Raw genomic sequence first — 11,566 nt, forward strand, 5'->3', positions numbered from 1 at the left:
AGAACAATTCAAATGACTATACAAAAAAGATTATTCTGTTTCATTTTTGTTTATTTCTGCACGCATTCCTTTTAACAAAAAAAAAACTGGTAGATTCTCTATGGCATCGAGAATTTGTTCATGCTTCCATCATTAAATTAAAGTATAATTATTATACACACTGTGTTTAGAACAAATGAACAAAACAGAATTAATCAATATTCCTCTCGTTTTCGTGACAGAGTTTCACACTTGTGATTTGAGATTTCATCAATAACTTCATTAATAATATATACTTTGGTATAAAATTTGTGACCGAATTCCTTAGTCCACTAGTTTTGTTTGTTTTTATTGCTATCGCTCGTTATTGTAATTTGTTCGTTACCGGCTATATCGGAAAAGAGCAGTTTCTCTGGTAATGGTTGTGAATGCGAAACAATTCCATATGGCCGCATATGATAAATCAAATAATCCAATACATACATTTGATTTGGAGATACGTAGTGGAATGAAACAGCATTATCAGAGCAGCAATCCAAACCCTAGTCAAGTACAATTATCATTAGAATATGAATCGGTTGGTCTACTGCAATAATTTGCATACCTCGTCCGTTTCATAGAAAATATACTTCCAATACCAAAAGTTTTTGTCCACATGTCCAGGAATCAGATGGTGTTCAGGTACAAAAGGAAAGAAACGTCCACGGCCAAGACTATCTCGTGAATCACCCGCGAATACATTGACTTTCTCAAGACATTTTCCTATGTACACAATTTGGATGTATTAGATTTTTCAATGCATTTCAAAATATTCAGCTTTGAATTTACCAATTTCTACATCCTCCGCGCCATCAGCCGATTGTCTACATTTGTTTTTATTTGGGATACCGTCTTCAACGAATCGTTTTACTGCCTCCTTTGACAGAACATAGCCTGCTCCTCCACTCATATAACCCTAAAATAATCGTAAATAATTTAATAATGAAATTCAGTGGTCAATGAACACTGTTTTTTTTTCACCTGTTTTACAAATGTTTTAAATTTACACCCCATATATATGGGGAACGTTGGCGAATATGGGTACAGCATGTATCTTAAATTTTCGACTATGACATATGTATCGTCATCTGCTTTTAGGAACCAATCAGCTTCATCCATATGGTGTTTGTAAATATATTTAAATGCTTCTTTGGTTTTAGCCTAGGTAAAGATAACAAAAATATAATTGACTTAATGAAAGTAATGAAAATATATTAAAAACAAAATTTTTATCAGATACCTACCCACAGATTGTTACGTCCTTCTTTCACTGGTAACGCAATCGATTCCAGCTCAGGGTCTAAATGGAAATATCATTGGAATCTATCAATACACTCATTGCAATTTTCCACGATTAGATATAAAACAAATGGTACCTTCAATTGAGCTCATGAACAAGAGGCGATTGCAGCGACTACCCCAGGTGCGTTTAACATGCCGTGCTTTCTTCTGGTGATTCTTTGGATTTGTCATAATCCAGCAAAGAATTCTTACATCATTATATAATTGATGTGCGACGGATTTGTTTTCATGTGCGTGTGCTCCTTCGTGATTTGCATGTGAACCAACATCCTTCTCAGGCCCCTCTGCATCTGCCAAATCACCTCCAGTATGGGGATCACGTAAATCAACGTTACGTCTACCCGAAAAATTCAACCATATTGAATTTGGTTCGGCAGATATAAATACAGTTGCTACTAAAAAGCCCACTAAAATACCAACTAGTAGTGGTGCCAGAGATCTGCGACTAGTTATATTCCGAACACCTGAGAATGAATGAAATAAAAGTAGGAAAAATAAGATATTTGGTGATTATGATATTCAATCAAAAGTCACATGACATGAACAACATACCGCTCATTTCATTTAGAGTACCCATATCTTACTGCTTAGCCTTCGAATGAAAAGACATATTCGCATTTTAGTAATCTTGATATCTACAAACACTGTGAATTGCATTGGAAAGTAAATAAAAATGCATGATCTAATTCTCGAAATGACATCTAAAAATTGACCGCTCTGCTCAACAGTAATATACGATTGTTATCAATTTCGGTTTCATAAAATAATGTTAGATAAAAATTAACACACTTTAACAGAGACTATATTACGTGACGTTAAAGTTTGTCATATATGACTAAATTATTCTGAAAGTGTAAATAAATAAATAAATAAAGCAAAATGTGAATCAAACTGTTGGTCACAAATCCACAGAGTAAACTGAAATTACAAATTCTCGAGAAAAAAAAAATGGATACATGCATAGGAGATAAAAAAAGCTCTATTTTTAAATGTGATAAACGTCGACAGAACTGATATCGAGCACGAAATTCGAAACATGGACGTAGAACGTTTTCTTTGTAAAATTACAAGTTGAAGAAAAAAATGCTCCCGGTTTTACACAATGAGTGTCAATTAAAATGATTGTAGGAAATAGACTAAACCGGCGATAAAGCAGCAATCGACGATTAGAGTCAAAGTATTGTATATTATAATTCAGCGTTCTTGTGAGTCAAGAATTTTCAAACGAAACATATAGAAAACAAAGTGGAAAATATTTGCAATTTTTTTTTTAATGCAAAACCTAAATCACAATTAGTAAAAAAGCAATGAAAACTACATAAGCTTCGTTGATTCTCATCGATTGAAACGATATAGATAGCCAACTGCATTTGTTCACACAATGAAACAATTGAAGACAATTTTTTTTTTCATTCATACGGAATGAATACATTAGCGATTAGAATAACCTACGTTTAATTATTCACTATTCTATATATTTGTTGATTGCATTTGATTGAACTCAAAAGTATGCCGCACAAAAACAAAGTGTAAAAAAACAACTGATGATTCTGCATTTATTGAAAAATCACAACTTTTGCAGATCTTCTCGCCACAAAAATGCAACTAGATTGCATTTTTTCAATTTATTTGTGTCTGAAAACTGAATATGTTTGCACACTTTTCCATTATAATGCCGAATAGCACGCGAACAGCTGCAAAATATAAACTATTACGTTCAATTGTCAAATAGCATCAACAAAAAATGTCCACCAATAATCTAAATTCATCCCTCACGAAAAACAGTATTCTGTTCAAATAATTTTTTTTCAATAGGGATACTACCCATTCAACAATTATCAACCCAAATACATCCGATTCCAGGCACATATCTAGCTATAGCTTATTTTGAATTTTATAGATAGCATGTTATGTTTCATGTTGTCGTCGTTTTTTAAAATGAAATGAAATGAAATACCGACCAATTATATTTATTACTCGCTAAGAAGTCTGCTTGTCACACAAAATGTAAACATCATAGTGATATTCATAATATCAAAGCGGTTTTTAATTGTCGAGCACAAAGTATTCATTTTTACCAAAAATGTTTTTAATTACAAAAAAAGATAGAACATTCGCTGATGCGCAAAATTCATTGACATTGGTCAACAGCAATTAAAAAATTTAATATAATCATTTCGACCAATTCCCCACACAGTCCCATACATTGAATGAAAAACACTGGCCGCAGTTCAAACCAAGCATTCTCAGAGAGGTGTATTTCTGTTCTTCCAAAATATTGTTGTTTATTTGTGTGTTTTTCACTTTTCGAAGATCGAGTACAATTATGGAAAACTGCGACCTGCTGCCGATTATATTCGATATTGTTGTGGGTTTATTATTTCCAAGTTAGTAATAATCCTTTTCTTTGGTGAGAAAAATGTTCATTCTTATGTTCACTCTTTTCTTCTTCTTCAAATGTTCTTAGAGAGCGGAGATGACGTTGATATGGATGGATCCGGAGAAATGCCCTGAATTCTTCAAATTGTATTGATTCTTAAATCAATGCTTCTACATATACCTACACAAACCGTTCCTGAAATTTACTAATTTATTAGCTAAATCACTTGGTGCACATAATATTATTTAACAATGATATACAAATGTCAATAAAAAAATAACGGCCACCAAATGCATTTTGAATTTAATGATAGCCATAATATTTAGATTCGGCGAACGCACGTTCTGGATCAGCTGAACCTCTTCGGCAGCGTCGGCCTATCGGTTCCAAATCTGCATAGCACTTTGGAAACACTTTCTCTACTACTCGAATTGCTTCTGCTTTCGAAATATTTCTTCGGACAGCTAACACTGAATACAATGCTTTTGTTTTGACGCAATCCTGTTAATACACACAGAGAGAGAGAGAGGTGTTAGAGGAAATTCACACATCATATTACATTTTTATGTCAATCCTACCTGATGTCTTTTCCTGATATTGAACATATCAGCATCGTTTTGAACGTATGCACCCAAGAATGAGCAATGGGCCATATTTGCGGCACGAATTTCGGTACAGGCTAGATGTTCAATATTTTTAAAATCCAAATTATTTGTGCAATAGTCAAACATATGAATCATTTCATGTGTCAAAACTCCTTGAACAAATCCACGGCTTTTCGACGTATTTTGGCATATAACGATCTGATTGAGTTCAGGATCGTAGCCTCCCGTTACGGATTCATCGCAAATTTCACAGGAAATGTGTCGTCTCAAATCTATAGGACTAATAACGAACAATGAATCGAATTACTTTACAGATGTTTTGCTTTGCGATTGCATCATCTCACTTACCATCCAGCCGATTTCAGTGCGCCCATCATGGTTTTTACTAATGGACTCGATTTCACGCACTTGAACACGTTTTCTTCACACTTCATTTTATCAAATTGTTCACGACCTTCTTCCATTTTTAAAATTTTAGAAATCGACGATTGAAAGAGTTTTTTTCGCTCTGGATATAAGTCATAACCCCATTTCGATTCTTTCTTCTCAGAGTTGGTATTGAAGAAGTCTGTTTTCGCAATCCTTTCCGCCCAGTCTGAACTTTGGTTGTCTTCTTGTTCGTTGGGCTTCATTTTGTTCTCGATTTTTTGGCCCTGCTCTTGAGGTGGTTCACTATTTGCAGCCGATGTCATTCTGCTTTTTATTTAAAATAATTCACAAAAGAAAATCTTATTGTTACCTACGAGAATCAATTATTTGAACGGAACACTTCAAGTGATTGAGGTTATGTTTTAATGTGACATAGCTTGACATCTTTCAAAATTCCACTTTTACTAAACCTTTGAAAGGTTTCCCACGTTTGAATTTTGTGCAAAGTGTGGAGTTTTGTATGAGAACTAGAGTGCATGCCATGCAAATGAATGTTTGATCTTCAATTACGAATGAAGGTCTCACTTTTTTTTCTTTCAATAATAAGATAAACATATTTGAATTACAATCCGAAAGAGTAACTTGATTTGGATGCAAATTTATTTTTTCCATCAGAATTATTTACACATTGGAAGCTTATTCTACAGTCGTAGGGTGTTCAGCTAATCTGAAAAAGAAGAATGAATAGCATAAATTTAAAGAGAAGCCAATTTTATGTCAACTGGTAGCATTAATAGAGCGTTATACAACACTTCCAGAAGAAAAAAAAACTCTTTGCAAAATCGAATAATGCTTACCTAAACGACCCACTAGAGTACTCCTGCGCAGTTAACATCAACCAGATGGGGAGTCAACTTGCTTCAACGCAACTATCCCACATGATCGGGATAGCCTTTAATAACTAATGTTACATTTGTTTTTTTTTGTTTGCAATGTGCTGATTAGACAGCATGATCAGCTGGCTGTTGGTCGTACTCGAACATTTCTACATCATTATCCACGATGGCGATAGCAGCAGCGGCTGCTTCAGCGGTTGCTCTAGCGGCAGCAGCAGCGGCAACAGCAGCGGCTGCTTCAGCAGCTTCGCGCCAATACCTATTGATCGCCTCTGGTATCGGAAGTCCCAGTAATGTCCATAGTCCTGAACAATTAAACAAATGAACCTTCTTAAAAAATCATTCAATCAAAATTGTGCGTCAATTAGCCTTACCTTTCAGTAGAATGTTCTTAGCAGCCACGACATCACGATGCCAAATCACAGAGCATTCGAGGTTTAATCGCCAGTTTTTGTAGTAACATTTTACTTTTGGGAATAAACGCTCGTCTCCTACCAATGCTTCTTCGTTCATGGCGCGTTGCAACTGTCGGTAGATCGATAGATCCGTTTTGCCCAACTTTGACACAATTTTCGTTGGCAGCAATGTTCTGGCGTCGGGTACGCATCGGCATTTCTTGAATCTGGCCGCTTTGTTCTGGTTTTGGAATCGATTCATACATCTTGCGTCGGTTTGAGATGTTCCCCATTCGTCCACCAATTGTATGAAACAATCTCGGCGCTTCTTTATTGACCTCAAAGTCTTACGCACCCCTGGGCACCGCACGTGCCATTTGATACTTATTGGGCTATCAGGTGGTATTTCGCCATCAGCACCAAAAAAGAACAGAGTCGGTTTCTTATCGGTCACCTTATTCACCCATTCGTCGACAACACTACTGCTCTTGATGTGTTTGTCCAAGGCGAGTCGAGTGTATTTGGCAGTCGAGTAAGCGCAGATTCCATGCTTCATCATCTTGACTCGATGTTTGATGTAGTTCAGCCACATTGACCCCTTTGGCGACGGCATCACTGGATACAGATCACGATTTTCTCTGTCTGCGCGCTCCATTTCGACGAAATTTTTGGTCCATCGCTTTGCTTTGGCATTTCGCACCTTTTGACCTGTTTGCCAGTGGAATTGCTTGCTCGACATTACAAAGTTGGTCTGAAAAAATAAATAGAAAAAAAGGTATAGTTATTGAGTTTTGGCACTTGAGCATTTTCTATTAAAATACACACAACTTATTCGAATGTATACAAAACTTACTTCTTTGCCAGTTTCAATGTCGTGTGTTGTTGTGGTATTCCAACTTCGCACACCTGAATCAACGCCCGAATAATTTTTTATTGTGCCATCCTCAATCTTCTGAATGATGCGAGATTTTTGGTCGATTTCTTTGTTGTCTGTCTTCTTTTTGGCCGAGTACTGGAGAGACACAGAGATTCCATCGGTGTTTATGGAATAGTCAAACTGCTTTTTGGCACGCACGAATCGTCGAATTTTTCGCATGTAAAAATACTGATTCCACCAATAATCTCTCGAATGATTGAAATCCTTTTGTTGAATCGTTTTCGTGCTTGTTGTTCCTTTTTTATTCTCAATTTCCACTTTCGGTAGCAATTTTTGCGAAGACAACACCTGGTGCATAGATGTACAATCGATTCTGAAGTGCGTACGCCGGAAATCACACATCGGCACCACTACTAAATTCCGAATCAATGGCCGAAAATCTGGGTTGTCGAGCATCTGTTTGCGCTTCCTCTTTCTTCTTGACTTTTTGCACTTTCGTTTCTTCCGTTTCGATCGGTGTTGATGAGGCCACATCGCATGGTATTCTTCTATCTCACGTTGCATGGATAGGTACATTGGCATGGCCTTATACCAATGTTTTGGGTCAGTTGTAAGGTCATGCAGATCGATTTCTGGGAACACATTGCAATCTCTCACAATATCATACAACACCTCACACCGTACGAGTTTGTCTGGATCGCGAATTGGCACTTTGATGTCTTTTTGTTTGATGATCAGATTCACAACACTTGCGATGTCACTTGGCAAAAATTTCTCTCCATCCTCTTCCAAGTTTGAGTTCAATTCGAACACTTTCAGTACCAAGTACTGGGTGATGTGTTTGTTAGCATGCGTTGTTAAATTGGTGACGACGTTATCTGTGTACTGATTTGTCAAATGCTTAAGGCCATTGCTGAAATCTTTGTTGTTGGGCCAATCGATACGATGATAGTCGTCAAGACCTTCGACAATTGCTTTGAATTCAGGATCGATACGTGGCAGCTCTGCTCGTGGTCCTCGTGGCTTTGTTCCGCTTGGTTTATACCTTGACTTCGGTTTTGGTGGCTGATTGTTGTGCCATAGCACTTGTTCAAAGCAGAGTTTGATCTTATCTTCTCCACTTCCACCAAACAATGCGAAATTATTGTTCTCGACGCCTATATTCGAATGCCTTTTGCACCTCAAACAAGAACAGCAATGAGCCCAAAACACAAATGGAAGTGGCTTGCTAACTCAGATCCGTTATTTTGCTCATCAATGCTTGCTGGTATTGTGGGCGAATGATTGTCTTTAGCGCACATTTGATCGTCGTAATTTCATCTTTCGTCTCTCCCTCCGCTGGTATTGATGGCTTGAAACGATTCGCCATTGTCCTACTGAAAGAAAAAAAACACACATTCGATTTAGTTTGAAAACGAATAATATTGAAACTTAAATTCGATTTAGTTTGAAAATGACAACAGAATGAGACACACAAAAATGACTTCGGTTTGATAACAATGGCATTGATTCAATTTGAGTTCGAACAGTAATCGATTAACTGTTTCTCTTCTCCGAACAATGGACTCAATTCATTGCATAAAATGAATTTCACCATCACACGTATTTCACCATCACATGTAACAGAACTATTTACTGCAGAATTATTGTGAAATTCATTACTTTTGTACATGGAATCTAATATTACTGTTGATATGTTCAATATATTTCACGTTATAAATGCTTATATTACGTTTTTAAAATGAATTCCACAAAAAGAAGAAGATATTGAAATGATCAAGTTTACTCACACTTTGGCGACTTGAATTCAATGTGAACTCCGGATCAAATCGATACAAAACGCACGTAAATCGAAAATAATACGAAATGAAATACCAGCAAAATCGTAGATAAATTAAATTGCAGTGTAAATTTCCAGTTTAAATTGTAAGATAAAATGTAAGAGTTTCAATTTGTTGACTTGGTGTTCACAACGCTGTATGTTTTCTCGGAATGAATGATGCGGCGTCTGTGACATTTCGAAAACTGCTGAAGTGAATGTCAAATGTCATAAGGATCGGTTCACATTGCCAATTTTTAGAACATTAGACAATTTGAGCTACAAAGAGTCAATTAATACTAACACATAAAAACGGTTATATTTCGGTGAAATTCCAAATTTATTAGCAATGAAGGACGATTTATTGTTTGATTCCGATTTTTTGGGCCGAAATCTACGTAGAAATCATATATTCTTATTTGACTCCCCAAACCTGAACACCCTTATCTACAGTTCAAATAAATGAGATAAAATCTCGTGGCTAATTTTCTTTAGTTCATCTTGTGAACGACCAAACTAAACCGCTGAAAATTTACGGACTAGTAAACATGTGACAAAAGCAATTAGCATCACCATGATGGAACATGAACCGTTTATCATTGGTGCAGTACTTGTACCTGGTCGTATTGGTTTTGAAATAGTCAGATGATCTGAAAATGATGAGTTTGATTTATATAAACATATTTGAATTGCTGGAAGTATTTAAATTATTCACACTTACTTTGATATGGTGGTGAGGCTGGTATCAAGTTGATGGGTTTTCCATCTGCAGTGTGTTCTGGAGAATTTATACCAATAATGCTATGTATCCATTTTTCGTACAAAGCTACATTAACATAAGCTGCATTGGTCTTTAAAGTTCTTGCACAATTATCTGTTGAGTTTGTTGTATTAGCAGGTATGATAATGGAAAGTAAGCCAGCTAATTTATTATCGCAAATGAGTGGTGTTCCGCGATCACGACTAAGTCTCAACTGATCTGCGGGAATTTGGCACATGAACGGATGATCAAATTCATAAAATGAACATATATTGGTGCTATCAATTTCTGAAGCATTCCCATAACAAACGCTATTGTTTACAGCGGTTGTTCGCTTGAAATCGGTGAATGGATAGAGATCTGTTGACTGCAATTGCAATTCAATGGATATAATGTGTTTTAGAACAATCAAATCTTGTATTCAAATCGGATTTACCCCTACATTTGGTGTATTTATGCTATAAATACATTTTTCATAGCTCGTAAATAGGTTTGCCAACTCAACCCACCGTTCAGTGTATAAATGATCAAATTGGAATGAAGCTTCAACCTAACAATTTAACATTGTATCAAATTTTGCTCCAATTTTTCGTACGCAATTGACTGAAATAATTACCTGTACCAATGCAATATCATTTTTCAATGTGGTACCATTAAATTCCGGGTGGATATGAATTGCGCGCACATATTTGATATTGTCTCTTATTTCCGAAAAATTTCCAGACTTTACATAGATCGATGTTGGCAGAAATGGTCGACTGTAAGAGATAAATATTGAACAATTAAAAAAAAAATTTTGTCATACAAATGATTTCGTCAATTACGCGATATTGTGCTTAGTGATGTGGGCATGGACACAATCGGCTGTAGTCACGGAAAATAATGGATGAATAATTGCTGCCGATTAAAAATATTGATTAAATTTTTTGTTATATCAACATCTTGTATTCAACTTGATACCTGCGGAGCAAATCGGGAAGTTTTTCGCGCCAAAATTTGGATTATAATTGTCAAATAGAAAAAGTCCAATCTGTGAATAAAGAAAAAAATGTGTTTTTCATCTCATATCTTATCTCGAGCACATGATCATTGTCAACATTGCCTTCCTATTAAAGCCGAGGGGAAAATCACTCAAAAGTAATTTCTATTTGACAAGTAATTTTTTGGGAATTCGTTGAACAAAAAGTAATTTTGAAAGTAGTTTTTCGACTAAAAATTACTACAAATTGCTTTTTATTCGATAAATTAGGTAGAAAATGTCATTGGGTTTTTTTGTATTAAAAAAAACCTTTTTTTTTTACCTAAATCAAATAAAAATCTAATAAAATAAAATAAAATAAAATTACTTTTCTATTAGAAATTACTTGTCAAAAATATATTTTTCTATGATAAAAATTAATTTGTAATTCTTTTAAAAAAAGTAATAGTGAAAGTAATTTGTAAACCGAAAGAGTTATTTTCTAGAGTGATTTTCCCCTCGATTGAAGCACAAAATAATCCAAAATACATTCACAATGCAAATAACATTATACATTTCGAATTTGCCTACAAATTTATTAATGAAAATTCCCAGAAAAAAAACAAAACATTTTTATTTAATTTATGTGAAGAAATGTAAAGAAAATATACAATTTGGACTGTCTTCTCGGAAGATTTTACGAGGAACCTGAATTATTATTATCGTAGTACAAATAAGCGACATTGACATTAGCAGAGGGAGAAAAAAACAGTTAGTCTACATATCATCTGTACAAACAAACAAATAAATTATAAGATGCCCTATTTAGAAAATTGGTCACTTCTTTTATTTTGGGTTTTAAACCGATTACTTAGAGAAAAGAAAGTATTGGAAAATGCCAATTTACAAATATCGACAATGAATATGAATCAGTACTTACTTGATACGGTGCGTGAATCTGTCCTTGACATATCGTCAGCAGCGGCAGTAAAAATAATATAATGATATTTTTGCAATTAAAATGTTCAAACAATATCATTGTGTCAACTTAACGACGGAGCTAATTAGAATTGAAGCTACTGAACTGAGCGTTAGATAAAAATCGACTAATCAAAATGCAGAATCTTTTCATACTTTCCGAGTTGTAACGAGATATTATTGCGATAAAACTGTTAGATGTATATATA

At 35.1% G+C, this 11,566-nt stretch overlaps 4 protein-coding genes and 1 long non-coding RNA gene across 7 annotated transcripts; 1 reads left to right on the plus strand and 4 right to left on the minus strand.

Moving 5' to 3' along the window:
- Positions 1 to 33: 33 nt before the first annotated feature.
- On the minus strand, positions 34 to 2,913 carry LOC129568661 (glycoprotein-N-acetylgalactosamine 3-beta-galactosyltransferase 1). 2 transcript variants are annotated; one of them, XM_055446842.1, is made up of 9 exons: positions 2,773 to 2,913; positions 1,873 to 1,912; positions 1,395 to 1,784; positions 1,263 to 1,318; positions 1,000 to 1,179; positions 808 to 934; positions 584 to 741; positions 463 to 521; positions 34 to 367 (listed from the first exon to the last, which is right to left on the minus strand). In XM_055446842.1, the coding sequence occupies exons 2-9, from the start codon at positions 1,895 to 1,897 to the stop codon at positions 361 to 363; spliced, it is 1,002 nt and encodes a 333-aa protein (XP_055302817.1). In that variant the 5' UTR covers positions 1,898 to 1,912; positions 2,773 to 2,913; the 3' UTR covers positions 34 to 360. The 2 variants fall into 2 exon arrangements, with proteins under 2 accessions (XP_055302817.1, XP_055302816.1); XM_055446841.1 differs by having other exon boundaries at positions 34 to 521.
- A 653-nt stretch (positions 2,914 to 3,566) lies between these two features.
- LOC129568668 (uncharacterized) lies at positions 3,567 to 3,991 on the plus strand. Its single transcript, XR_008687974.1, has 2 exons — positions 3,567 to 3,707; positions 3,788 to 3,991. It is a non-coding gene; the product is annotated as an uncharacterized LOC129568668 (long non-coding RNA).
- LOC129568664 (mitochondrial inner membrane protease ATP23 homolog) lies at positions 3,893 to 5,101 on the minus strand. The gene is made up of 3 exons (XM_055446847.1): positions 4,654 to 5,101; positions 4,279 to 4,585; positions 3,893 to 4,201 (listed from the first exon to the last, which is right to left on the minus strand). Exons 1-3 carry the CDS (start codon positions 4,995 to 4,997, stop codon positions 4,004 to 4,006), a joined length of 849 nt encoding a protein of 282 aa, XP_055302822.1. The 5' UTR covers positions 4,998 to 5,101; the 3' UTR covers positions 3,893 to 4,003.
- A 215-nt stretch (positions 5,102 to 5,316) lies between these two features.
- On the minus strand, positions 5,317 to 8,211 carry LOC129568712 (uncharacterized). Its single transcript, XM_055446957.1, has 5 exons — positions 8,142 to 8,211; positions 6,819 to 8,074; positions 5,945 to 6,716; positions 5,532 to 5,875; positions 5,317 to 5,396 (listed from the first exon to the last, which is right to left on the minus strand). Exons 1-4 carry the CDS (start codon positions 8,209 to 8,211, stop codon positions 5,676 to 5,678), a joined length of 2,298 nt encoding a protein of 765 aa, XP_055302932.1. The 3' UTR covers positions 5,317 to 5,396; positions 5,532 to 5,675.
- LOC129568662 (trypsin-like) lies at positions 7,326 to 11,561 on the minus strand. 2 transcript variants are annotated; one of them, XM_055446845.1, is made up of 8 exons: positions 11,320 to 11,561; positions 10,382 to 10,451; positions 10,246 to 10,318; positions 10,038 to 10,179; positions 9,864 to 9,971; positions 9,383 to 9,788; positions 8,633 to 9,311; positions 7,326 to 8,218 (listed from the first exon to the last, which is right to left on the minus strand). In XM_055446845.1, exons 1-7 carry the CDS (start codon positions 11,416 to 11,418, stop codon positions 9,178 to 9,180), a joined length of 1,032 nt encoding a protein of 343 aa, XP_055302820.1. In that variant the 5' UTR covers positions 11,419 to 11,561; the 3' UTR covers positions 7,326 to 8,218; positions 8,633 to 9,177. The 2 variants fall into 2 exon arrangements, with proteins under 2 accessions (XP_055302820.1, XP_055302819.1); XM_055446844.1 differs by having other exon boundaries at positions 9,858 to 9,971.
- Positions 11,562 to 11,566: the final 5 nt, after the last annotated feature.

Source organism: Sitodiplosis mosellana, unplaced genomic scaffold (assembly GCF_009176505.1).
Source record: "Sitodiplosis mosellana isolate CC-2019 unplaced genomic scaffold, AAFC_SMos_1.0 Smas_scaffold_21, whole genome shotgun sequence".
Classification (NCBI taxonomy): Eukaryota; Metazoa; Arthropoda; class Insecta; order Diptera; family Cecidomyiidae; genus Sitodiplosis; species Sitodiplosis mosellana.